The sequence below is a fragment of the Pezoporus occidentalis genome, unplaced genomic scaffold, assembly GCF_034315485.1.
Source record: "Pezoporus occidentalis ecotype Australia unplaced genomic scaffold, CSIRO_AGI_Poc_V1 ctg297, whole genome shotgun sequence".
Lineage (NCBI taxonomy): Eukaryota > Metazoa > Chordata > Aves > Psittaciformes > Psittacidae > Pezoporus > Pezoporus occidentalis.
The window spans coordinates 50,487-78,403 of NW_026914907.1; the positions used below are offsets into that span (position 1 = coordinate 50,487).

The 27,917-nt window shown below is 47.1% G+C and overlaps 1 protein-coding gene and 1 long non-coding RNA gene across 5 annotated transcripts; one reads left to right on the forward strand and one right to left on the reverse strand.

Annotated features, from left to right (window-relative positions):
• Positions 1 to 18,481, reverse strand: LOC134167754 (uncharacterized). 2 transcript variants are annotated; one of them, XR_009966278.1, is made up of 4 exons: positions 18,182 to 18,481; positions 7,691 to 7,798; positions 2,490 to 6,130; positions 1 to 851 (listed from the first exon to the last, which is right to left on the reverse strand). It is a non-coding gene; the product is annotated as an uncharacterized LOC134167754 (long non-coding RNA). The 2 variants fall into 2 exon arrangements; XR_009966277.1 differs by lacking the exon at positions 18,182 to 18,481 and having other exon boundaries at positions 7,691 to 7,988.
• RNPS1 (RNA binding protein with serine rich domain 1) lies at positions 18,153 to 27,917 on the forward strand. 3 transcript variants are annotated; one of them, XM_062626748.1, is made up of 8 exons: positions 18,154 to 18,285; positions 21,263 to 21,454; positions 21,810 to 21,965; positions 22,255 to 22,446; positions 23,664 to 23,766; positions 24,532 to 24,685; positions 25,209 to 25,350; positions 26,832 to 27,917. In XM_062626748.1, exons 2-8 carry the CDS (start codon positions 21,384 to 21,386, stop codon positions 26,935 to 26,937), a joined length of 924 nt encoding a protein of 307 aa, XP_062482732.1. In that variant the 5' UTR covers positions 18,154 to 18,285; positions 21,263 to 21,383; the 3' UTR covers positions 26,938 to 27,917. The 3 variants fall into 3 exon arrangements, with proteins under 3 accessions (XP_062482733.1, XP_062482732.1, XP_062482730.1); XM_062626746.1 differs by lacking the exon at positions 18,154 to 18,285 and adding an exon at positions 18,549 to 19,035; XM_062626749.1 differs by lacking the exon at positions 21,263 to 21,454 and having other exon boundaries at positions 18,153 to 18,285.

A 27,917-nucleotide genomic window follows, 5' to 3' on the forward strand; every position in this document is an offset into this window, starting at 1 on the left:
AGAGAGATCCCACACTGTTTCTGAACTGTGGTATATGTACATTTTTACTGAACAAGGCCCCACAGCGGGAGAGCACAAAGCGTCCTTGATTGATCATCCTGGTACTGACCCTCATGACAGGAAGCCTTGCATCTTCTTTGAGACCCTGCTGTTTCTCTCTTAGTTGCATCATCTCCTTGTCGGCCTCCTGTCTGTGCTGCTGAAGTCCATAAAGTCCCACGTAGTCCATGGGCCTCCAGCCAGCCTCAGCCAGGATAGGCAGCACAAAGTGGGGCCTCAGCTTTCCACTACCATGCCTCTTGTGCCAGGCAGCCCCTTTCAACCAACAGGCCTGAGGACAAGAGCCACCAGTGACCTTCTCTGCTTGATGCCCCATAGTCCTTAAGCCACAGCCTGTGGGAGGTGGTTCTTCTCCACAGCTTCATCCTACCATCAGCATAGCACTGCTAGAGTGTTGCTCGCATCACAGTAGGTCAGATGAGCTCCATCTTGAACTGGCTGAAGCTTGGCATGGTGAGTGAGGGCTCGGTTGTGTTGCTGAAGGGGATGCAGGGCTGGTTGGCCGGCACTGTGATGTGACTCACTGTGGAGCTGAGCTGCTGCAGCCTCACCAGCACCTCCTGCTGCAGCCACTGCTGGTGCTCTTGCTGCCACTCCAGCTGGCTCTGCCTCTGCAGCAGCATGTGCAGGGCCTGGCTCCGCTTTGGGATCTCTGTCTGTACAGCATCCAGCTTTTCAGCAATGGCATGGGAACTGGGAGCAACGGGAAGTACTGAACTGCCCCAAGCAAGGCTTGGATTTCCAGGGCTCATAGGGTTCGGCAGGACCATCTGAGTGCTGTCATCTTTGACCTGCAATAATGGGAAGCAGAAGAGAAGGGAGGGTGAAACATTGCCAGCTGCTCCTTCAATGACATTTGGCAAAAGGAAGATTTATTCTGTGCTTAACTACAAGGTGTGAGAGAAAGCCATCACTTTGCTGGGGACCTCTAGACTTCATCCCCACCCAGCCCCTCCGCTGCTGCTCTGCAAGAGCTCCACATGCTCTGCATGCTGGTAGCATGTGTTTAGACATCCACTGGTGGATGCTGTTCCTGTCCCAATGCCAGACACACGTTTGCTCTCTGCAGGGACAGAAATAACACATCCTGGGGTTTTCTTTACAGTCCCTCTATGTCTTGTATTGTATCCTGAAGCAACGACTGTTCTGCTCACTGAGGAGGACCACATGTGGTTTTGAGCCCCACGGGAGCTTTTCTTCTGGAAAGGGTGTTGAACAACCTGTGTCCTCTCAAGCAGCTGGAAGGGCTCTTGACAATCACTTATGGGACAATGTATGCATGGACACAGCCTGGGGGTCTCATGGCATGGCAAGGCAGGGGGGTACACAATGGGGATTACAGCAGTTGGATATGTCCCAGGGGTGGCTGTCTGTCCTGGGTTCAGCAGTAGCAGTCATTTTCCTCCTTCTTGGTAGCTGGTGCAGTGCTGTGTTTTGACTTTCAGCCTGGGAACAGAGCTGATAGCGATGTTTTGGTTTGGCCAAGGACTTTGTGAGCCTCATGCTCTGCCAGGGAGGAGGGGAAGCCGGGAGGAAGCAGAGACAGGACACCTGACCCAAACTGACCAAAGAGGTATTCCATACCACAGCACGTCATGCCCAGGATGTAACTGGGAGTTAGCCAGAAGGGTTGGGAGACTCCAGGGTTGGAGGAGGTATCGGTCGGTGCTTGGTCGGGGCTGGGGGGGGGTCAAGTTATCGGTCAGCTGGTGGTGAGGTGTTGTATTCTCTTCCCTTGTTATTTCCTTTATCATTGTTATTACTGGTGGTAGCAGTAGTGATTTGTGTCATACCTTAGTTACTAAACTGTTCTTATCTCAACCTGTGGGAGTTGCATTCTTTTCGATTCTCCTCTCCGTCCCTCCGGGAGTAGGGGGAGGGAAAGAAGGGGGGGGGGGGGTGAGTGAACGAGTTACCTGACTGGGTTTAAACCACGACACTGTCCTAGCTGTGTCAGCCTACTGTGGCCTGCCACAGCACTTCATCTCCTGGTACAGCACCAAGTCATGCAGCTGCTAGTGTCCCTGTGGTGGGCTGGGGAAGCTCCTGAGCTGGTACTGAAACCAAGCCTTAAAGAGGGGGTTTGTGAGCTGCAGGTTGGAGGCCAATGCTAGCAAAAACTGACCTATCCATGGCCAGCATCACCTAAGAACAGCAGCTGTGTGGGCAGCATGCCCCACGGCCCTAGAGAACAGAGGGGCTTCCCAGGCAAGCTCCCAAAGTGCCAGGATTGAGCATTGCTGTAGAGTGCAGGTAGCAGAGGCTGGGAGGTATTTCAAGAGTGTTTTGCCACCAGCAGCCTGCCCCATCCATCTGCATGGAGTGGATACAGCAGGGTGCTGTGCAGGGTGTCCTGTGGGCAGCACCACCGCAGCTCCTGCCTCGCGCAGACAGGCTCTCTCACCCCACGGTGCTGCCCAGCAGCCTACCTTTTACTGCAGGATGATCGTCCTGTCCACGAGCTGCTTCTTCACCATGAGGGCTGGGTTCCTGGCCAGGGGTGCACTCGGCCACTCTTGGCTGGGGAGGGGCTGGTGGGTGCTGACCATGATCCCTGGAGCCAAGAGGGCACCTGTGGAGCTGCCATCGCCTGCAAGGGACAGCGAGAGAAACACCTTGAAAGGAGAATCCGGGGCAACCCAGCACAGGGCTGGGAGCCCTTTCCCTGATCCAGCATTGCTGAGGGTGCCATGGCAGTGACCCCTCTGGGGAGCCAGGCCTTACCATTCCTGGGGGGCAGGCCCATGGGGAAGGCCTCGCTGCTCTGCCCACTGCCCCAGCACAGTGAGGTTGGGCTGACACTCTGGTTGCCCTCCTTGGTGTCGGGGCCAGCTGCGGGGCCCTGGCTGACCAGTGGGTCCCCGCCAGGCACTGCAGGGGAACAGGGACCTGCCAGCTTGGGCAGCTTAGGCTCTTGTCTTTGCAGTGGAGGCTACGGCTGGTCCGTGTCCCAGGCAGCTGCCACCAGCCCTGGCTCCACGCTCTTCTACTTGAGGAAGAGGTACACTGCCTGTGGCATCATGTGGATGCCATCCAGCTCCAGCACCTACTTGATCTTGTGGAAACTCAGCCCAGCCCTGTGCAGCTCCACGATCCTTCTCTTAGCACAGTCATCCAGCTGGCCCATCGCTCCCAGGACCTCTCCTAGCCAGCACCTACATCCCCCTTGTGGTGACAGCAGCAGCACCCTAACAGCACCAAGCCCCACGGTGGTGCTCAGACTCTGCTAGTACTCTGCTGCTGGGCTAATGGCCCTGGCTGTGGATCCACAGGGTGCCATCCCCAGCTTTTAGCAGTGACCCAGTTCCCAGCCAGAGAGGAGGAAGGAGCTAGCTCTTCCCACCAGAGCTACTAGGGACAGTCCAAACCCTGTCCCTAGCTCACACAGAGTCCCCTTGGAGCTGGGGGTCCAGCCTGGTCCCTCTGTCTGCTAAAGGCACAGAGAATGGTAACAGACTTGGCTGTGCCCTGTGTCCCAAACTGGACATCAATTCTGCACTGACAGCAGCACAGGGAGGAATCAGGAGTGGAATCAGCAGCAGCTCAGTATCCTAGGAAGCTCAGTGTGAGCCCTGGCAAATGGTGGTTCAGTGCACGAGGCTGGAAGGTTCCTAACAGAGCTTCACATCTCCTTGGTGGTCTGGAAGGGGACCAAGCAGAACCTGGGAGGCCCATGGTGACAACTTCTCCATGGGAACTCCTTGGGCTGCAGAGCCTGCACTTTGCGTTTGAAGAGGACACTGTCTTGTACCTTTGGGAGAAATAAAAGCAACCACTTATACACCAGTTGTAAAGATGGCACAAGTGTAAGTGTAATGACAGTACCTCCCATGCCTCCCTGTCCTCCCCATGGGCACAGCCCTGGCTGATGGCTCAGGAGGTGTCACACTCATGGTGCATGCATGTGTGGTGTAGCAGGGATGGTGCTGCTGGTGTGGTCCCTGCATGTTTGTCTCCTCTGGGTTGCATCTCAGAGCCAAGCACCATGGTAGGACCAGCCCATTTCCTTGCTGCAGGTGTTATGGCAGGGGCGGGTCAGGATATGCAGTGCTTGAAGTTGTGTCTTTGAGTCATGCACCTCAGTTATTTTGAATTGCTACTGTTACAAAGCCATCAAACTTAATGTTACTTAGAATTGATTCTACTTATTTACAAAGATTTATATTTCATTTTGTGATTTTGTGCCTTTTTGTCTCAAATCCCCCATTTTTCTGTCCTTTCGCAAATCCTTTTGCAAATCCTTTACTACCATTATCATCTAGAGACTTTTTGAAATAATTGCCTGTTTCTACTTGATGCTTGATTTCATTTCTCTTCCAATCTTCATAATTTATCATAGATCGTTTACAATACCAGAAGGAACATTGTACCATACCACAAGTAATCGATATTAAAACAATATTCCTGCAACTAGTTGCCTCAACCAGGACAGATTAGCTAACCATGAAGTTAACTTTTTCCATATTTCTTCAAAACCCCAGGAGACATGGGGATTGACAGAGGATGATCATCCCAGGAGGATAATTCTCCTTGCCCATTTCATGAAATACTTCAGTTTGTTTCCAAATTTCCTCCAGATCTGTTTCAATTCTGCCACTTTGATCTATGTAGAAACAGCAACTTTCATTGATTATGGAACAAACCCCTCCTTGTGAAACCAGTAACATGTCTAGAGCCATTCAGTTTTGTAATACCACTTTAGACAGGCTGGTTATCTCTTTTTGTTCCACTTGGATTATATCAATAGTTTTACTTTCTATTTCCTCTATGGTTGCTGGGATATTTACGATTGCCTTCTCTAATTCACTTACTCCCAAAGATAGAATTAGCCATCTCACAAAACTATGAAATGTGGTGCTCCATTCAGCAATAGGGTTAAACCCTTGCTTAATCTGTTTCGCAAAACTTCTAATCCAGGTTCCAGAAGGATACATGTCAATAATAGTAAGATTGGGTATCACAGCACCTAAGGTGCATGCCCCCTTCCAGCTGCGGGGTAGTCTTATAAACATTTTCTTCACATAACCAATACCGTCCTTTCTCTTCAAGAAAAGGCCACCACTGAACTACGATACCATCTGTATTAATAGTGTGATTGGAATTTGAATAGTGACCTACATGTGTGGCATTTAAACAAACATGATCTCCTACTCTGGTTCCCGGTGTAATACATCTTTGTACACAGGTATAAGATTTTTTACTTGGATTAGGATTAACTACCCCAAATTTTAACCTTTCCCTCGGATGTAGATTACTAGTGTTCACTCACAAATTTCTCCATGAGATAGTGTTGGGAATTGAAATGCCAATTAATGGAAGGTCTGGATTTTCTCCTGATTTAGGCAACTGTGCACACACCCAACAGTCACTACGATTAAAAAATTTAGTAACATTTGGTAACATTTTAGTAACAAGTTTTGGTCCCAAGCTTGTATGCCAGTTATCATATAAATCCAAATTCTGACTGATGCAGTTTCATATGTAAGGGTCCTGAAGGTTCGATCCACCATGTCTTCTCTGGCTCTGGTGCTTTCTTTATTCTTGAATAATGTATCCAAGCAGGTTGTTCCTTTTTCTTCACTACTGTAAAGGTGGTCAATAATATCTAGTGCGGTCCGCTCCACTCTCCTGTAGAGAATCTCCTGTGAAGTGGTGGTAACGGCATATCCTGCCTTTCATTCACCATTTTTCATGAAGCTACTACCATCAGTAAACCCAGAATCAGCATCTTCCAGAGGTTTTTCTTTCAAATCTGGTTGGCTCAAACATACAGTCTCTATAGTGGCCAAGCAGTCGTGTGTTAGTGGTTCTGTCAATTGTTCCTGCAAAAAGGATGCAGAACACCATAATCATGGATTCAAAGTCTGCACCATCCAGTCATTCCCAAGAATGTCTGGAGCTCCTTGACGGTCGATGGTCATGGAGTTTGAAAACTGGCTTCTTTTCTAGCGGTTCCAAGTTCTCTCTGTCCTCCTGTTATTTCATATCCTGGGATTTCAGATGCCCAAACTCCTGGGTATACCTGATTGAGGATTTCTTCTACTTTGGGTGAATTGGACTTCCCGATTTCCTTCCTCTGAGGAAGGACCCATTGTGGTGCATTTTCACATAGTTTCTCCGAGCTTGTCCAGAAACTCTGTCAGCAACTCCTTTGCCCGTCTTATTTCAAACAGCACTGACCAGTTTACTGCTTTAGGTATAGCATTTTCAAGCCCCTATTTATTCCAATGTTGATATCTCTTTAGAGATGCATAATCTCCAGCATCATTATAATCCCAAGATGGAGCTGTAAGGGGAATATGATCTTCAACCGTCCCAGCTGTCGCCCCTGCAGTAATCTAAGCATTTACCTGAGTACAAGCAGTTTTTATAACCAGTTGTTTTTCTGTCTCTGTTAATGCATCCAATATTACATCTATATCCTTCCAATCAGGATCCTGTCTTTTTACCAGTATCTCAAATTTCTTAGCTACCCCTATGGGGTCATTTTGATAGTTTTTTGCAATCTGCTTCCAATTACCCAAATCTCCTAAAGATAAATTCACTTTTATCCTGGTACGCCCCTCCGATCCCATTGCTTCCCTAAGAGGGGCTTGCAGGACAGTCTTAGTTTTATTACGGACATGGGTGGCAACAGGAGTGGAGGGAATTTTCTCTACACTTTGTTCTTGCTCTTCATCTGAAACAGAGGTGATCTCTGATCCAGTACCTTTGGGGAAACATAATCCTCCATTCTATCCTCAACCATGTTATCCTCAGCTCTTAAGTTTCAAACACATTTCCCCAGTATCACAACCAGAACAAGATTTTTCCAATCTATTCCCAGCCTGCTTCCTTTCTTTTTCTGAAGCTAAAATTAAAGGATCTGAAGGTGCTATATTAATTCCACATTCTTTCTGCCATTCCGGGTGGTTTTGCAACGTGAAAAAATATATCTGCATACATTACTTCATCCCATTTTCCCTGTGACCTCAAAAACAACATTAATTGTAACAATGTATTACAATTCAGAGTTCCATTTTTAGGCCATTTCTCCTGATCCTCCAGAGTATACAACAGCCACCATTGGTTACAATATTTTACCAACATTTTCTTATTTACTGAGCCCCCAGGAGACACACCGCACCCCCCACCCCGGTTCTTTCCAATGTGCCAAAATGCACCCTAAGGGACTCTTTTTCAAGATCTCTCCACTCTGCTGGTTTCCCATTGTCAGTCTCACATTCACACACACACTAGGATTCCCACAGACACGCTCCACACAGTTACAACACTTGAGACAGAGACTAAAATTCTATCAAACAACCAACAATAACACAGTTATAACATCCTGTCACCAATACTAAAATCACAAGACCAAAATCATCACTGTAAAAAGCCGCAAAATAAGTCGAATATCAATAAGATCCCAAACCATTTCCACAAGACACCCCCTGTGTCTTGTAGGACCCAAATCACAAGATGCCCCCTGCTTCTCGTGGGTGTATAGCAAACGGACGCTAGCAGCCGGGTATATGCCTTTACCTAACAGATTTCATATCTCGATTTGCGGAAGGCTTCCTAACCTTGCGTACACTTACCAAACCAACCCAATTTAGTACCTTACAGACTATATAAAAGAGAAGAATACCTTTTATGAAGATGGTCCTTGTCAGCTCCCACAGTGATCTGAATGAGGAAAAGGGTCCCTCCGGGAAGAACTCCCGAGGGCCCTAGGAAGCCCTGTCCTCAGCGGGTCCTGCAGCTGAGCAGAGCAGGTCCCATCTGGGGTGCCAAATTGATTCGGAGAAAACTCCAGGAACAAACTTGCCAACAAAGTTTTCAAGTTGACAAGCAGGTATTCTTTACGACAGCGCCGGGAGACACAGGGGATAGCTCCACCTAGCGTGTGTCCACGTATTGCTACACAAGCCGCCCTTATATAGTCACTGGGCATATATGCATATTCATGAGGCTACGTATGAATTACTTAATTTTCCAGAAAGTTTCCCCGCACGAGTACAAAAATGCGGTGGTCTCTGAGGGTCGTTTACTTCTTCCAACAATCTTCATGACTTCTGGCAGCCTTTGAAGCATGCACAGTAGATGTTTACGCCAGCTTAATTGGTTCAAGTAACACTACAAAATAGCAATCATCCTGTCCTACTGATCAGTTAGTTTAGCTGCAGCCCATCCTGGACATCTGCTAGTTCCAGATACTCCCCATCCCCATGGCCTGTTTTTCTGTCCTGTTTTTCTTACACTTATTTTGTACTAAGGTCATAAGGACCTAAAACTCTGTCAGCTGCAACGGTTTATCTTATACAAGTGATACAGAGGGTTGACCAATGTACAGGGGGGTAGTACAGGGGGGTTGTACAAGGGGGTTGTACAGGGGGGTTATACAAGGGGGTTAGAGGAATTTGCTTGCTTAAACAAAAGGACTATCTGTTGTAAATGCCTGCTAAGCAGAACAGAGACCTCCAGTCCTGTTGATAAGCAGACGCCTGAATCTACTGATAAAGGGGAGAAGCAGAGGATTTACGGCTGGGACACTGACCAAACTCTAAGACCACACGTAAAGACTAAAAAAGGTGAAAAGTGCAAGAAGAGGAAGACTCATTTACTTCATCTTGAAGACCCCTACCCAGAGGAGGAAGACTCATTTACTTCATCTTGAGACCCCTGCCCATGACCAGAGAGGGCACTGCGCAGGCGCAGAGGACCTTCTGGCTCATTATGATATGAAGCGGGGATAGGACATGAATATGTATAGGCGTGTTGTGCAACCTTATGAATATATATAACTTTAGAGAATAAATGTAGAGGGAAACAACACTGAGGTACGCATGACTTTGAGGAATTATCCCCGTGCGTCTCAGCACTGAATAAAAAGCATACCTACTTTACAACTTTAACGAGTTGTGGAGTCAATCCACGCATCACAAGAATTCTCAGTATGTTCTCTAGCCACGCTCTACTGTTTTTGTCTGTGAATCATGCACCTCAGTTATTTTCCATTGCTACTGTTACAAAGCTATCAAACTTAACATTACTTAAAACTGATTCTACTTATTTACAAAGGTTTATATTTAATTTTGTGAGTTTGTGCCTCCTTGTCTCAATACATAAACATTTATGTGTGTATTCAACTACACTGAAGGGCTTTTCCAATTCCTATTATCTTCCTTCATCTTTGCAAGGGCCGGTAGGGAGAGGCAAAGGAGGAGTGGCTTTAACCTGACAGAGGGGAGACTGAGATGAGCTCTTAGGCAGAAGTTCTTCCCTGTGAGGGTGCTGAGGCGCTGTCACAGGCTGCCCAGAGAAGCTGTGGCTGCCCCATCCCTGGCAGTGTTCAAGGCCAGGCTGCAACAAGCCCCGTCTGCCAGACTTCCCTTCACTCCAGGCCTTGTGGCTGGTAGCAGCTTGATCCCTTCTTGCCCGCCCTTCTCTCTAACTCTGATTTCCAGCCCTCCCTCTCAGATTCCCAGCATACCTTTGAGGAGATGGAGCAGCTGCAAGCAGCTGGGGAAGGACACTGATCCATCCTTATCTGGGTTATTGTTTTCCAGTAGTATTCTAAATAGCTATTGCAGAAGCTGGCAGGGTGAGTCCTTTTTGACTCTGCAGCAGCTCAGAGGAATTAAAAAATACTAAAAACATCCTCCAGAAGCAGAAGGACAATGATGGTTTACACTCAGATATGGAAAGAAAAGAAAGCAAGAAACATTTCAAGTAGAGCAAAGAAGGCAAAGATGCTGTGGAAGGGTTTAGTCTGATGGGGGAACACTAGATTCCTTCTTGATTTGCAGAGATACACAGGAATGCTCCACTTGGTTTCCTGCCCTCAGGGTCCCATTTCAGAGCCTTTCAGCTCAGCTTTGAAGGGACATGGATAGTTCTTAGCTCTTCACTTAGATAACAGTATCTCTGCTGTACAAACAGGCTGGGAAGTCTTAGCTCCCTGGAGAAAAGTACTCAGAGAGAACTGGCAATGTGGTTTAATGGTACTTAGCGTGGTGGAATATTGGGTGAACAATATTAGGTGCCCTGTGCTGAACTGTTGCCAAAGCATGAAGATCCATGCCAGAGAAGAATGGCTGTTTCTCCCAGAATGCAGTTTTACCCAGTGTTGCTGCTTTGTGCAATCTGTCAAGCCTCATGGAAGCAGTAACCTTATCTAACAACATTGACGTATATCAGCCATATGGACTGCTGTAGCCCATGTTACACAGCCCTGATACTCTTCACAAAACTGGTGAAGGAGCAGCTCTGTTACAGATTTTATTGAAAGGAGATGTGCCAATTGAATTTAGATGGTGCTGCTGTTACCTGAACCATGCTGGCTGCCCCTCTGCAGGAATAACCACACAAGAAGCTTTTTCATTAACTTGTACTTTAGCCATCAGAACAGCAGAGAAGGGTTTGTATATCTGCCCAGGATTTAAAAGTGAGCTGTTCAGAGCCCAGACCTAGGTTTGCTCTACCACCTTTGACAACTGACCAATTCCTCCTGGCTCTGCTTTCAGAGCAGTAGAGGAGCTACCCACTGACAGGACACACTTTAAAAATCAGATCCTCAAATGGAAAATACAAAACTTTAAGATTCTATTTTAAGGTTTACAGTATGTGCATATTGAAGAAAGTTGGGTTCCTGCAAGGTTTCTTTAATTAACAGTTTGGGGGGTTGCAAAACAAACTGCAAGTAGGGTCACACACATAGAATCATAGAATGGTTTGGGTTGGAAAGGACCTTAAGATCATCAAGTTCCAACCCCCCTGCCATGGGCAGGTACACCTCCCACTAAACCATGCCACCCAAGGCTCTGTCCAACCTGGCCTTGAACACCGCCAGGGATGGAGCATTCACAAAGTATAGATGGAGCATAGACACAAAGTCATTGTTAAGCTTACAGGTAAGTACTCTTAGACATAAAATCTACTAATGCTGTGTATTATCTTGATGAAATGTAACAATCCAACTATATATTGCGCAGCTTATAAGAAACAAAACAAAGAGTTAATTCTCCACTTATTTAAGTCTCTGCCATGTGCTGGTTAAAGGAAATGGCAGTCATCGCTTATCTTCCACCTGTAAGCAGGCAACTTAGACAAGGACTGGGAAGAAGAAAACTAGTCCTTCTGTAAAAGAATTACTGTTTTTTTCCCCTTCTGTTCCTTCTTCAGCCAGATCAATGCACATTGTGTCAACAGTGACTCACAATAATTGGGCTTTCTAGAGTTATTTTCATACCCTTTTTAAAACACCTTGCTAACTCTCATGTAACATGAACCACTTGAAAACCATCTGAACATAAAGCACTTGAAGATTTTTCCTTGCCATGGGACAAACTTAGAAGCACATCCAGAACAAAGGGGCTGTCTGCTAATGCTTCATGTCTTACTGCTCAGCAAATAATCAGCAAATGAGTATTTCAGCACCTTTCATGCATACGTGTTTTGTGTGTATTTAAATTGGTTATATTCACTGTGAATTTCATTGAATATGTACCCACCCATTTAAGAACTAACGATATGTACTTATGCTTTGCCGTGACTGCATGACTGGTGAGAACGGCAAGATCTGAGATTAGACTTGTGAGCAATGGTTTTCAAAAATAAGATTTAGTTTTGTGGGTACCTATATACACTTTTTTACTCTTATTTTCAAGTAATGCTGGAATACATTCATGAGCATAGGGAGGTTTAGTTTGAGGATTTTTTTTGGTTGGTTTTTGGTTTGAGGTTTTTTTTAAGTTCATGCATTGAACTGAAGAGTCATTACTGAATTCTGTGAAAATACTTCTCTATGCTAAGATAGCATACTATATAATTGATTAGTGAAGTTTGGGGTTTGGTTTTTGCTGGGGGGGGGTTGGGGTGAGCTGTTTTTTGTTTGGTTTTCATTTTGCTTTTGTTTTTGTTTTTTAATACAGGTTTGGGAAACAGACATTGAAAATAAATAGGATAAAATAAACAAGATGCGTATAGCTTGCTTTTGACCCAGACAATGCCTCTACAGCCTGGTGCTAACTGGGGAATAGGGCATAAAGAGAAGGTGACAGGATAAATAGCAGTGTGCACATGTAAACAGTATTAGGATTGTACAGGGCACAGGGTAAAGCCAGTGTAAACATAGTACTGTTTCCTCATGATTGAGGGGAAGGAAGGAAAGGAACAGTTTCAGGAATACAGGAAAATCCTCCCTGATGGTCAGAAGGTCCCAAGCCATGCAGCACAAAGCAGTGACACTGTATAAAATCATGCTGATGGATAGATTTGTACAAAAAAGCTTTGCATTGTGTCAGCTCTCCTACAGCTCAAAACTGTGAGCCAACATCAACACCATATCACAAGGGCTAACACATTGAGCATGGTTGTGATTCTGTGCCTGTACCTGATAAAGGTCAAGTTTGTATAAAGAAATTATTTGGAGCATCCAAACCTGATATGAAGGCCTGTGGAACCACAGCTTGACGGAAAAAGAGGCTTTCACAGACCTAGGGGAGAGGAACAGCTGGATTTCACATCCAGGTTTATAAATCCATCTCTGCTCTGGAACTCAACAAATTTGTCAGGCTGAGCTTAAGTATTTGGACAAGAACAAATACTGCCAGTATCTCCCTGCCCTGCCTTCACCTGTACAGTCAACATTAGCCTCTCTTTAATGTGTTACACAGTCTTAAGTGTCTACTCTCCAAAGATACAGCCCTTCCAGCAGAGTTGCAAAGGCTAAACCACAAATACACCTTCATTTTCTACTGTCTTTCACGTGGGTGAATAGGAAGCAAATAAATCACTGCATGGTATTTGTTCCTTGTGGTGCAAGGAGGTTTGAGGAAGGTTAACACTGAGCAGGCATATTCCTGCAGGGTCAAGGCATGCTTTCTAAGTGTTGCAGGAAAACAGAGAAAAAGTGCATCGTAGCAGTTTGTTGGCTAAAAGACATGAAATACAAATGTGTGCACAGGCACATTCGGGTGCAGATAGTCCTTAAGTGTTGAGCTTGTCCACAGCCTAGCTGCTGGTGTAGACTGCAAGCCTCAGACTTCAAGAGAGGGCAGGCTAGATGTTCAGACTGCTGCTGAAGATTTCATTCAAGTGTTTCAGCTAAACTGCTACATTCACCTCCTTCTGCAGAAAACAGAGAAAACCCAGAAATCTATTTTTTCTGCTGTTCCAAACCTATACAGGTACTCAACAGTGCAGTCATTGGAAATTCAGGCTCATCTCAACTCTGCAGAGATACCCAAGGCTGTTAACTACACATTAGGATGAAATATTTCCAAGCCTTCAGAAGATAAATCCCACATCCTGTAACTCCTCTAACAAAGCCACACAGACTATATTCTTGAAAGGCAGACACACACCTAACCCCACTCTCATACGGCTGCAGAGGGAGTGACAGACTGAACAGGGAGATGACCCAAGCTCTTACAGCACAGGGAAAACACCAGCATTAAGATGCTGTGGGCTGAGACAGTGCTGCAGTTCAACCCTTACAAGCATAAAGCAATGCCTGGTGCAGGGCACCTTGCACCTCACCATGAAAAATGACTACCAGCAGTTTAGTGCTGCTGTTGGCAGAATAACCCACCAATTGCCTGGACCTCCTGGGGGTCAAGGAGAGCTCTCTGCAGCCACTCCACCATGCCACAGTGGCTCCAAACACAGAGCCAGTGAATGGGAAGGAGAAACAGAGCACCCAGTTGCAAGACAGTGCAAAACATAGGACAAGCACATTGAGCCTCAGGTGGTATGCAGACACAGTGACTAATTAGTCCTAACCACCATCTGCCACCACAAGCGGAGCAGTTCATCTGCAGCAGTGGCAGTAAATAGCACTGTTCTCATAAACAGCCTTGAAGTGCAGGAGGGAAGGGATAGAAAAATACAGAGGCAAGACCCAACAGCACTCATGGTGCTCTCTTCCTTCCTCTCCTGCTCATCTACAATGTCTTGGCTGGAGCAGCTTTGTGGTTGTCTGCTGCCTTAAATTCACCACCCAGCAGTCTACTGACACAGGGGCAGTTTCTAAAGAGGGTGTGCACCTCTGCTGAAAAATTGCTGAGCAGGCTGCTGGGTTCAAGAAGCAGCTGGGGACAGCATTTCAGATGGGACACACCACTCCCACCCTGACACTGAACCTTGGCATCCACTGAACCTCCAGGAGCCAGATCTCTGCATCCCTACTCAAGCACATCACCAGTCTGCATGCTCGGCAGCAGTGGTCACCTCCACCCAGCAGTGCTCTGCCAAAGGCCACAGAACCCCAAAGACACTGGCCTCTGGCCACCCCCCTCTGCTGCTCACACCCCTTTGAACTACCACTGCCAGAAGTTTCTCTTCATCTTTCCCCATCACTCTCCCAGCACCCAAACCAGCTGAATGCACAGAAGAAATCAGGCAGAAATCCACCTACAGGGACAAAAGGGGAGTACCAGGATCCTCCTAGGAGATGGCACCAACTTGCTGCCACAGCTGCATGCTCCCGCAGCTGTGGCCAGCCCAGCCCAAGGTCCCAACACAGCACAGCTCTTCAGCAGCCAATTTTTTGGGGGGCTGCTGTTTGAAAAGCTACTACCCTCTTTGTTTTGTTGAGGCAGAGCCAGCAAAGGCTGCCGGGAAGGTCACCCAAGAGGAGACTTATATACCGGGAGGGAGGACCCCTCTCTTAACTCTTTCAGGGCAGCATTGCTTCAGGACCACGAGGAGTGACATCACCTTTGCATGCTCAGAGTGCTGACCTGCCATCCATCCCATCTCCCACCAGCCCTGTGTCAGATGATGGAGGATAAGCCCTGCAGGAGGCAGCAATGCTGTCCCAAGAGGTCCCATCCAGACCTTGCACAGGACTGCAGTAGCGACCATGGGCTGAGCTGCTGGCATCTACAGAAGATCTCCAGAAGGCCACGGTGGTGCTGTTCACTGGACACATGCTGTGTCTGACCTGTTCTCCTAGATGAGATGTTCAAATATCTCTTTTTGCTCAGGCTTGGCATTAAGGCTTAGTCCTGCTGACTGTTCAGCAGCTACTGAGAGGAGGTCAGACCCCTGGCACCCTGCCACCACTGTCCTGGGGATGGTCCTGCTGCTTACAGCTCTATGGGGAGCTGCTTCAGGGAGACAAATATTACAAAATATACTTCTTTTTTTTTTTCCACAGTAGCATTATTTTTCTGTTGGTTCAGTGAATTCACCTGACCACCCTTGGAGAGATGAGAGCCATTATGTGAGAATAAGGGTGTGCATGGCCTTGGAACCAGCCAGCCAGTATGGCTTTGCTACAGATGAAAGAGGAGAAAAATTTAAATATCATGCTCTAAGGATAACAGCAGTCAGCAGAGTAAGTGGGCCCAAGCCTGGTGTCCATCATCCCAGCCCAAGGAAGCACAGTCTCTCCTGTGAGTCCTTTTCTCTGCCGCAGGTTAGATTGCAACTGAGCACTAAAAGGCTGTCACTAAACAGTACAACCTGCTGAAAGCCACAGGTCCTGTGGGTAAGGCAGGCTGAAACATCTGCCTTGTCTTTGTGAGGCCTAATCTTTAGCCCTGTCCTGGGTTCAGCAGTAGCAGTCATGTTTTTTCCTTTGTGGTAGCTGGTGCAGTGCTGTGTTTTGACTTCCAGCCTGAGAACAGTGTTGGTGAAGCCGATGTTTTCAGTTGTTGCTAAGTGATGTTTACCCTGACCAAGGACTTTGTGAGGCTCATGCTCTGCCAGGGAAGAGGGGAAGCTGTGAGGAAGCAAAGATGGGGCGCCTGACCCGGGCTAGCCAGGGAGGTATTCCATACCACAGCACGTCATGCCCGGGGTGAGGTGTAACTGGGAGTGACCCGGAAGGACACGGGCTTCCGGGTGGAACTCGTTTTCTTGGCCGGTGGTATCGTATTCTCTTCCCTTGTTATTTTCCCTTATCATTGTTGTAGTTGATAGTAGCGGTGGTGATTTGTGTTGTACATTGGTTGCTGGACTGTTCTTGTCTCAACCCGTAGGAGTTGTACTCTTTCGATCCTCCTCCCCGTTCCTCCGGGAGTGGGGAAGGGGAGAGCCCCGGTGCAGGGGGGGGGGGGGGGGGGACGACGACGGACCTCGATTGTTGTCAGCTCGGCATCACTCACTGGGAGTGAGTGAACAAGTTACCTGACTGGGTTTAAACCACGACAAGCCCATATTGCCATTTACTGAATCCAAGTGGTGGCACTTGCCATCTTCCATAAAGTGTTTTCAGATTAGCAGCTAGAATGTACTACAGAAGAGGCCTGGAGCACAAGTATGATGAGGAACACCTGAAGGAACTGGGGGGGTTAGTCTGGAGAAGAAAAGGCTCAGGGGGGACCTTATCACTCTTTACAACTACCTGAAAGGAAGACGGAGCCAGGAGGTGGCTGGTCTCTTTTCCCAAGTAACAAAGGGTAGGAGAAGAGAAACAGCCTCAAGCTGCGCCAGGGGAAGTTTAGACTGGATATTAGGAACAATTTCTTCCCCAAAAGGATTGCCAGGCATTGGAACAGGCTGCCCAGGGCAGTGGTGGAGTCACCATCCCTGTAGGTGTTAAAGGATGTGTAGATGTGGTGCTTGGGGCCATGGTTGAGTCGTGGACTTAAAAGCCTTTCCGAACCTAAACTATTTTATGATTCTAAGGCCATTGTGACAGTCTGCTGATAGTCTTCAATAGACATAGCGCAGTTTCTCGTTGAACCCATAAAAACTTTTAGTAGGCTACCACATCCTATGGCAGGAAAACCTGCCCTTTACCAAATGGTTATGTGAAGAACAACCTCCTTTTGTGTTTTTCTGAGCCTGCCCACGGCAGGTGTAATACCTCCTTGCTCTTGCAGCAGAAATCAATTCTCCTTTCCACACAAGATCTTACAGACACCAGACCTATTCTCACTCACATTCTGTGATGGAGTTACACAGGCCATGTTCCTACTCTGTATTCAGGAGGCGGACCTGTCTTCTCTTCACAGCTGACAAGCACACCTGCTCCTCAGAAGGGTTTGTCATGTTTAGGGCCCTGCATTAGGAATGGGGTCAAAGCACACTCCTGGCTTTGTTCCTTTGAAGTCAGAAAAAGTAAGGCAGCCAGTACAGCTGGAACGCAGCGTGATGGGTCAGAAGACCACTACCTCCAGTGGCAAATTTCCCTGTAAACAGCACACATTTTGGTGGGGAAAGGGGAGAAGAGGTAGGGGGGACAGGAAAAGAGAAAATCCCATATAAATCTTTGGATTTATAGAATACCACTGGATGGTGCTCCATGTTAAGTCTTTCGCTTGTCTCTTCACATTCTTCTTGCACTTGTGCAGGCCAGGCAGCAGGTGAGTTCCCTCTTGAGGGTGCTGTCCCTTTCTGCTCCGGGTCTCCTGAGGGGACATGACTGCCACCACCTCCAGTTACAGATTTGAGCTGAGATTGACTCAACTGAGATTTGAATCTGCAACCTGGACATGACACTGGGCACAGCATCCACCTACCAGGGAAGGCCAACAGTTTGCTGAACTTAGGAAGAGTCAAGAGTTGAAGCCCTGACTGCTATGATGATTATGATGATGGTGACAATGATGACAACGACTTGAGGGGAGATGTAGACTAGACATTAGGGAGAAGCTCTTCCCTGTGCAGGTGGTGAGGTGCTGGCACAGGTTGCCCAGAGAAGCTGTGGCTGCCCCATCCCTGGCAGTGTTCAAGGACAGGTTGGACGGGGCTTGGAGCAACCTGGTCTAGTGGAAGGTGTCCCTGCCTGTGGCAGGGGGTTGGGACTGGATTAGGGTCCTTCCCAAGCTAAACCATTTCATAGTTCTGTGATTCCGTGGGGCTTGGCAGGTCAAAGATCCCTGCGTGAATGGGGCTGGACACACTGAGCTAGGCACCTCCAGCCGGGGGAACACTGGGTGCTCCAGTGGATGTGAGTGACTTCTCCAGGGCAGACCTTGTCCTGCCAGCCAGTGTCCTTGGACATGACCACAGCCCGTCAGCTCTGGAGATCCTTGATGAGCAACTGAGGTCTCCCTGCAGGAACGCACGGGCCTTTTCCGTCTCCTTCCACTCCTACTCCCAAAGACTGCTGGTTGACCGCTGCCACCATCACCATTCCCCCACCGCTCCGGCACTGTCCCTTTAAGCCCGCCCTGCTCCCTACCCCGGTGCGTGACGATATCAGCGTGCGCCGCGCCCCTTTTCGTGCGCGGTGCGTTGATTGCGTGTGACGATCTCGTATTGGCGGTTGTGGCGGGCGCCGAGGATGTGAGTGGGGTTGGGGCAGGGGCTAGGGCCCATCGGCGTCCATCCAGCTCGGCCGCGGCGCGGAGCGGACCCGTCGCTGCGCGGGGATGCTGAGGGTAGCGCGCCGGAGCTGCCGAGGAGGAGATAGCGTGTCCAGGATCAGCGATGGCGCCTCAGCGCTGCGGCCTACCGCTCCCGGGGGCGGGAAGGGAGGACGCGGGGGGAGGCGGGAGGGGGGCGGGGCCTGGATGGGAGCCGGGCCCAGCAAGGGGGCGGCTGGAGGAGCGCTGTGCGGAGCCGGGGGCGGGCGGCGCGGGTCCCGGGGTGCGGGATTTTTTCTGAACCGACTGTGTGCTTGGTCTGTGCTTTTTCTCTCCCTGTTCCTCAGCCCGCGCTTTGGCTTCGCTCGTAGTATGGCAACACGTACGGTGCGGTCAGCAGCGACAAGCCCTTGGTCCGCCTGGCGCCGTAACGTACCCCATGGCGTGCGAACCGGGACGTGGAGCTGGCTGCCCTGCGCTCCTGCGGCCCTGCGCGCTGTAGTTAGTTTGTGCGGGTCGGCCGTAACTTTGCAAAGAACTGCTGAGCATTGAACCCTCCCGTCACATGAGGAAATCTTTACCCTGTTTTGCAAATGAGGACCTGAAGCAGAATGCCATTAAAGGGCTTGTCTGTAGTCAGGCAGGAAGTCCTGGGAGAGCTGAGTTTGCTTCCTTTGCCACAGAATTGCAGCTCTCTTAAGAGTGCAAATCAGCTTTTTAAAGCAGAGAGGTGTGTGTGTATGAAATGAATGTTTGGCCTGTGAGATTGCTCTTAGACTTGTTTGGGGTGAGTGCTGCAAGAACATTGACTGGCTATGGATGGAGAGGATTTTGGATTGTAAGAAGGCAGCGTGTAGCTTAGAAATGAGTTTGTTATACACCTCCGTGTGAAGACCATAGTTTTGTGCTTTCCCTATCATTCCGTGAAGTCTGAACACGTGCAGGTGACAGTCTCACAGGCTGTGTCTCTTGGGCTCAGGTTTGCAGGTGAAGTAAGCTGGCAAATGGCATTCTTGACATAGGTACATATATTTTGATGGAGAGAAATGCTGTTTAGTTTGGAGGTGGATTAAATGCTGAAAGTACCACCATATGGAGATTTGCTGACCATGCAGACATTATTTGGCTAATTCATCTGATCTGAGGAGTGGCACCAGAGCTGTAGCTGTTTAACTGAAGTATTTCCTACTGCTGCAGTAGCAAAGCATGTGCTGGTCTTCCCTTGGGCCCTCTCTCCCCCTCCCATTAGGGCTGAAACAAGCTAGCTATCAGGTAATATGAGATAGTTTTGCATGGCTGAGCTGATAGTAATCAGCCCTGTGATATCCACAGGTGCAAGGTAAGTTGGTGTGGAGGAAGATATAACACAAACCTGGCTATGATATATTTAGAAAGAGAAAGGAAGCGATCAGGTTTTTTGGTCTTATGAGTCCAGAAACATGTCTGGTCTGTTCTTCCAAGGAAGTCGGTGAGTCTCATGCAGTGGCTTTCAGTTTTTAACTTCAGTGTAGAGGCATCGAGCTGGTTAGAGATGTTGTGAAGCTGAATGATGTACACAGGTTTGCTTTTTTAGTCACCTGTACAACACATACAGAGCAGTCTGTGGACTGCCTTCTTATCACCACTGGTGTTAGGGAAGACCTTTCCTCTCCCAGCAGGCCTTGTGGTGTCACATTTGTGTTGTGGGTTTTCTGTTCTTCATGCAAAAAGGCATGGGTTTTTCTTGGCTTCTGGATTTGTGGGGAGCTAGATTTGTGAATATTTGTATTGCTTTTTGGAGTTGTTGTGTTATGGAAAGCTGTGAAGCTGAAAATCAGGAAAGTGAGTTCAGCTGTTGAGGAATGAACAAACATGAATTTGATTGTAGTTTAGAGAATGAAGTAATTGCTTCCCAGAACCTGACACCAGAAGTGTAGAAGCAACAAGACTGTTGGATGCAGTGGACTGGAGAGGGTTGTTTTGGTTTTTTTTTCTTGTTAATTAATTTTGCCTGTGATGCATGTGGAGGTACAGATGTTTCCAACATCTTGCAGTATTGTGAATATTCAGTGCCACTTCAGATGGGCCTGGCAGTTCAGACATGCTTGTGCCTGCTCTTCCGTTTCCTGCATGTTCCATTCGTAGTAGCTAAAGGGTGTCACAGCAGATCAAATCTGCTACCCTCATTATGTGTTTATTAACACAGGTTGGAGGCAGCCATGTAATCCAGTGTTAAACAATCCATGTGGAATGGTCAAAATGCAACAGCCTGTTTAGATATTGCAGAATATGTGGTGGATGCAGCCTTCTAATGAGAAATATTCAACTAACGCTCAGTATTTCAGTGTTAAATAGTGGGGTGTTAAGTTTGTCTCCTTTTGGAGCTAAAGAGGGAACTGATTTGGGGTAGATAGGCCAGCATCCAGGTCAGCCTTTCTGCTAAGAAGTTAAAGTGGGATCTGCTATTGCAGCAGTACAGCAAACTGGGCCCTTTAACCTACTCTTTCCAGGGCTGACAGAGCTTTGGGAGCAGCAAGTTGACACTGAAAGCAGACATAATCCAGTGGGGGGGTTGTTCTGAACAACCCTTTCTTCCTGACAAGCATATGATGTACGGCACAAATTGTCTTTGGAGAAAACCAGTGTTTACTTCTCTGGAGACAAGGCTGTTACAAAGATGCATGAGCTGCATGTGCATCTTGCCAAGAAAATGGCTGTTCTCTGTCTGCCGTTCTTTGGATAATTAAGGTTCTTTGTACCTCTGTGAATGTCATATGAGGTGGAGACTGCTACACTAAGCACAGGATGCCATGCAAGGGGCACAGAGCCCGCCTGTCAACAGTGGTGTGACAGTGTGACTGAAGTACACTGCGAGAGTCAGTTGATGCCCAGTGTGCTGCTGTTGTTGCAAAGTAGGTTTGTTGGTTTGTACCTATCTGTTAATTTCTTGTTTCTAAACCCTTTTATCTTGTCACTAGGCTGTTCTTTGGAGTTTATTGCACTCGATTAGGGATCGGTTCTCAGAATCAAGGAGTTAGAAGTGAGATTTGAGATAAGTGAGGCCCATTCGGTGCTGCTTTGGACACCTCCGAAGGGAAAATGGAGTTATCAGGATTGAAAAAGAAGAGTTTGCTAGGACTCAAAGAAAATAATAAAAAATCCAACACTAGGTAATAATTCTGTCCGAATTTTCTAGGTGTAATGAACCTGGGGGTGTTACAGGGTGCCAGGGCTGTCCCAGTGAGGGTGAGGAATTGGAAATGCCCCTCTTCCTGTGTGAGTTTCTGTATTTGAGAATTTCTGTGTGCTATAGCTGTCTTCCTCAAAGCTGCTCTGCAATGTAAAGTATTTTCCTTTTTCTGAGAAGTCCAAACTTGTCTGATGCATTAACTCTGCAGTTACAGTGACCTTGAGTTAGAATTGAAGTTCAATGTTTTGTGTTGCTGTTCTGTTCTTCGGGCATGGGGTATTTTGTTGTTTGTGTTTCTCTATATTGTAAATGTCTTCTGCAATTTGTTCTTGAAGGGCTCCTTCACCAACCAAACGCAAGGATAGGTCTGAAGAGAAATCAAAGGACCGGTCCAAGGACAAAGCAGCCACTAAGGAATCGGGTGAAAAGGATCGTGGTCGAGACAAGACACGCAAGAGACGCAGTGCTTCTAGTGGGAGCAGCAGCACTAGGTAGTTACTCCTCCAGGCAGTAAGAAATTACGGTGTTTTCAGAAACCACCAGTTTGATTTCCAGTATGTTTCTGTTGAAGGCTGGTGCCGTGTTAGGCATGGTGCAGGTGCGTCTAACTGAAGGGGTTGGGATGGTTTAGGTGTGAGTTTCCTTTGGCTGTCTAGTGAGCTGTGCAGCAGCAGTTTGCATTGTTCCAGCTCACAGCTTCTCTCTCTGGAATTATCTGAAGTTTTTCAGCCACTCTTTTTCTGGGTATTCCACTCATCTTTAATCCACCCCATGCTCCAGATCCCGTTCCAGCTCAACTTCCAGTTCTGGGTCCAGTTCCAGCACTGGTTCAAGCAGTGGCTCCAGCTCCTCTTCTGCTTCAAGCCGCTCTGGGAGCTCCAGCACCTCACGCAGTTCCAGTTCCAGCAGCTCCTCGGGATCTCCAAGTCCATCTCGACGGAGACATGACAACAGGAGGCGCTCCCGCTCCAAGTAAATTTTATTTGCTTTTTCGGAATTACCAGGTGGCAGGTTCTTTCACATAGATTGCAGGCTTGTGGTCAGAACAGATTGTTTTCTGAAGACCGGTTGCTTTCTTCGCAAGCTAGAGATCTGAATTTTGTTAGGATGGGTGTGCTCCTTTTGCTTATGATAGAAACATACTCTCTGTAGGGAAAGAGGTTAGAATCACTCATTTTAAGATGAGTAATCTTAAACTTTGTAGAGGCACTTTTAATCAATGTTTACCCAATAGTATGACTCTGAACAGGCACTGGATAAGAGTAAAGCTCTTTATTTCCTGTAAGTTACAGCCAAGACTTAACAGAAACATCAGGGTTGAAAATGGTGTGTGTTCTTATGTATAAAAAAAAAATGGAAAGGCGAGGGGATGGGAGCAAGGGATGCATTTTCCTCTAAGGATTGAAATCAAGCTCTGCTAATGTTCATATAGTTTTTCTTCTGGGCAATTCTGTAGGTAGGGTACTGAAGGCTGATAAAATCTACTGAAATATTATAAGCCAGTGTGGGGGTTTTGGTTGGGATTTTGGTTTTGGTTTTTTATATCACTCCATTTATGGAGAGTAAGATTAGAAAGAAGCATAAATCCATATTTTCTGCATCCTGATTTTTTTTTTTTACTGAATTAAAGTTACATTCCAGACTTTTGCAGTTTTTACACTGTCGAAGACATGATACGCAGCTACTTAACTGTGGCATGTTTGGATCTCTGTAGTGAACTGCAGGTACAGAGACACAAATCATTGGATCCATTAACTGCCTGGTTGTGGTATGCTTTGGTGCTTATGTCCTCATTTTGCCTCTCTAATTGTTGAGGCAAAGAATGCTTTTTGTCTGAACAACTGGAAAATTCTTAAACTATGGCCAACAACTTTATAGAAAAGTTCGCTAAACTTCATGTTTGTTATCCTTCTTGCAGTAAAATTGAAAACTCACAAAAAAAGGCTCTCAAATTCCAGAAGGTTCTAAAGCAGAAGCAGACAGGACAAATGCAGGTCTTGAGAGTTTCCAAGTGAAATGCTCTCAGCACAACCCCAGCACTTCCTAACCCTAACTTTCTTAACTTCTTAAGAATAAAGATGCCTTCCCAGGAGAGGTGGTACTTCTTAATCATGTGTTAATGACCAGCCTCTTGGTTTGGTCTTGCTTGTTCCCTGAAAATTGTAAGTATTTTCTGCTGTCAAAATCAGGTCCAAGCCACCCAAAAGAGATGAAAAGGAGCGAAAGAGGCGGAGCCCATCACCCAGACCTACAAAAGTGCATGTTGGAAGGCTCACTAGAAATGTGACCAAGGTAATGCCATGCTCCCTGTCATGGCAGGCTCATATATCATTTGTGAGGACATGTGAGTGGCTCTTTTGAAGCTCTCAAGACTTTGTTGCTGCTAAGGTGTTGCTTTTAGAAATTCTTGCTTTTTGTCCAAATGATCAGTGAGGAAATTTTTGGTAGGATCTTAGTCAAATACAGTGCAGGCTTTTGCAGCTGTAGTGCTGGAGAGGTCTGTCTGCTTTGTTAGTGTTTCAGGCCCTGTATCCTACCTTCCTAGGAAGAAAGCTGTAGAACTTACTGCTGAAATAACCTCGGAGGCATTAATGATGTATAGAGATTCTTGATAAAGGATCTGAAGAAAGCTGGCCTGGTTTGAGTTGTCTTTGTTAGAATGTAGCTCAACGGTCTTCAGAGGTAAAGGGCTTTGGTGCTGAAAAAAAGATGCGTTTTAAGAACTATTACAGTTGCACCTTAAGAATTTTCAGCTGGGGGCATAAGCTCCATTTACAGGTCCCCAAGAAGATTTTTACACTAATTGTATTTTTGTAGCCAATGTTGACACGCAGCAGTAATGCTGCTGGAGCTTAAGGTTTGGAACAGTCTGAGGAGGAGCTGAACATCAGCAGAAAAAGCAGTGGTAATCCTCCCACATCTGGCCAATGAAGTTTGTCTTCCTCATGGTGGGATTCATCCAAAGCTAATCTAGTGCTATGGATTTACTGCTGTGCATGAGCCACATCTGGTCAGTAAGTGTGGTCTGTGTCCTTAAGAGTTCCTCTTTCTCTGCAGGATCACATCATGGAAATTTTTTCCACTTATGGAAAGATTAAAATGATTGACATGCCAGTTGATAGGCTAAATCCACACCTGTCTAAAGGTTATGCTTATGTGGAGTTTGAGAACCCAGATGATGCTGAGAAAGCCCTGAAACACATGGATGGAGGTAGGTATCAAATGCTGCAAGGAGGCTGGGTGCTTTTAAAAGTCTTCGCAGCAGATGAGTTTGATCTGAAGATGAGTTAGAGATGATAGGGATTTGGGACTCTTTGGGGAACTGATCTCGGCCCAAAGGTGTTTGGCTTTTGTGTGCTTCAGGATAGATCCAAAACATAACAGAGCTACTAAAACTTGAGGGTTGGGGTTGGGTTTTTGTGGTGGTGTGTTTTGTTTTGTTTGGTATGTTTGGTTTTTTGTTTGTTTTTTTCCAGAACAGTAATAAATTTCTTTAATTTTCTGTGAAAACCTTTCCCAATTAACATCTGAACTGCAGTGTGATAGGATGTCAGCTTATGAAGTCTAGCATGTACGTGGACTTTGTCAGAACAGTCCCCGAGTGGGTGGTGGGAATGGCACTGTTGGCTGATTCACGATTCAGCTGCTGGTGACAAAGCTGTGAGTTGCAGTAATGTGATGTGTAGACATTAGTGTTGGAAAATACTTACTTCTTCCTGTGGTTCCCTAAAAAGGCCAGATTGATGGTCAGGAGATCACTGCCACAGCCGTGCTAGCACCACGACCCAGGCCACCTCCCAGGCGCTTCAGCCCACCCAGGAGGATGCTGCCGCCACCACCAATGTGGCGCCGGTCCCCCCCTCGCATGAGGAGAAGGTGAGAGCTGTGACAACTTGTATTTCCTTCTCAGTGTAACAATAGGTTATCGCTGAAAGACTTGTCTGGGCAACAGTTTCGTCCTGTTGGACTTGACTTTCCTCTCCAAACAGCAGGAGCACCTTTTGGGTGTCAGTTGAACCTGGATTGTACTTCGGAAGTTGGTCACTTGAGGATGGCCTGCTCTGGCCTACACCCCAAATGCAGGCTCTTGGAAATGTCAGGTGCCTTTCAGCTTGTTCCCTGGAGTCCCTTCTGCATAAATGCTTCAAGGTGGAGCGGGAAGGGACTTGTAGCTGGCAGAATGCGTTTGGCAGAATGCGTTTGGCAGCCTGCTTCAGCCGCTCACTTTTCTGCTGCCCTTGCACCTCCCTCCATTATTTCTGTGAATGGGCACATGGCTGAAAAGCATCTTGATCCCAAGATGTGACCCTCTGTGGCTGCGCCTGTTCTGTGACTCAGGGCTGTCTGAACATGCTCTGATAATAAGTCTCCTGGAGTCTCCGTCAGCATCTTAATGGTCCTTGCTTGTGGCAGGTGGTTGGAACCAGATGAGCTTTAAGGTCCCTTCCAGCCCAAACCAGTCTGGGATTCTGCTGTTGGCTGCTCGGTCTTGGAAATGGGCGTAAACTCTGGTTGCTAGTAAAAGTGTCTCCAGTTTGAGGCACTTGCTGAACAGTTTATGAGCTACAGGTTTAAAAATGAGAACTTAATGTGGCACGAGATCCACCACTGCCTGTTGGTCCTCCTATGAACATGCCTTTTACTGAGGCCTGGCAGGTGGTAGGTTTGACATCCCCTCCTCCTTGTTTGTATTCTTCCCTGGTCAACATCTGGTACCCTGCTCAGGATCTGTTAATACTCTGTGCCTGAAGCCTCAGAGTCGTGCTGGTGGCTGTACAGATTGGTTGTAGTACTGAAGGGCTTGAAGCGTAACTGCTTCTTTAAAGTTAGACTTCCTCTAAGAAACATCGCTGTGGTTTGGAAGGGTTTATAGGAATCCTTTTCCTGAATACCACTGTACTTCAGGAGTCAAAGCTGACTTTTCAGGTGACAATCTGATATAGAATCAACTTGGGCTTGTTTTGCTTGAGGAAGAAGATGAGATTGTTGTTTGTTCTGTGGGTATTAAACATTCATTCCACTTCTGGAGCAGAGGGAGAGTAGCCAGAATATCCCTGCTGTGTAGTCAGTGGTTGAATTGGCTTTTTCCTCTCTCGAGCTGGAGTGAAATACTCACATCATGATGTGTGAGGTGGGGTTGGAGGGAGTGTGTTTGAAAAGCTGACAAATCATAGAATCGTTAGGGTTGGAAAGGACCTTAAAATCATCTAGTTCCAACCCCCCTGCCGTGGGCAGGGACACCTTACGCTAAATCATATCACCCAAGGCCTCGTCCAACCTGGCCTTGAGCACTGCCAAATGGCTGGAACCTGTTGCTCTTGTCTTGTAGCTAAAGGTTTCTCCTTCCTCTCTGCCAGGTCCCGTTCTCCAAGGCGCAGATCCCCTGTTCGCCGACGATCAAGATCTAGATCTCCTGGACGAAGGCGCCATCGGAGCCGCTCCAGCTCAAACTCCTCACGATAAAGCAAAAGGACTGGACAACTTTTAATTTTTAACTTAAATCCCATCAGACTAAATATTGTACTTTTTTTTTTTTAATTTTTTTTTTTTTATATAATGGGTCTGGGTGAGGAGGAGTGTGAGAGAGAGATAATCCTGGCAGTGAAGCCAACCTAAAAGGAGAGAGCAACAGCCCCTGGCCAGTGTATCACCTGTGATGTAGGCTTCAAGTTTCCTGACATTGAATCGAAATGATTTTAAAATGGCTTTGATTTCTAAAGGCTGCGAAATCTTTTTCTGCTAAATGAAAGCAGAATTTGGTGCAGCCTCTCTTTCTCCAGTTAGCAGGCTGCTGCTTGGTGATTTTTAAATGCTTAGCACGCTGTTACAGACCAGCATGTAAATCTTGAGCTACTTCAGAAACCCTGTGTGATAAGACAGGAAGGCATTTAACCTGAGCTTGGGGTTCCAGCACAGAACTTCTCAGAGCAGCTGGAGCCCAGATTTGCTGAGACTTAAACACCAAGCTGTTGCTTTATCCCAGCTCCCAAAGAGCTGGTTAGTTTCTACCAGCGAGCTCTTCTGCAGGTGAAGCTCTTCTGTAACGCATAGACCAGAAGCAACAGTCCAGCCCACAAAACGTCATGGTTTAGAAAAGAAGCCAGAAGTCTTAAGAACTGGTTTGTAGCTGCCCCTGTAAATCGATTTCTTTCACGTTTTCTTAACGGGTTTTGGTAAAACCTTCCCCCCAGCCCCGGGTGGAACAGTGCTTCTGCTTTTACACATCCCAAATTGACTGGGTGTGAATCCCTGGAGGCTGCTGAGTGGGGGGGTGCTGGCTGGATTTAGCTGGGCTTCCCTCGGGAAGTGCAGAGGATTCACTGCCCTTTGTACAGTCAGTGCTATACAGATACTTTAGTTTGTTTTGTAAAACTTTGTAGCCTTTTGGGCCGTGTTGTGTTTGTACTTGTGTAAGACTCTTGAATAAAGCAGTAGGCTGAGAA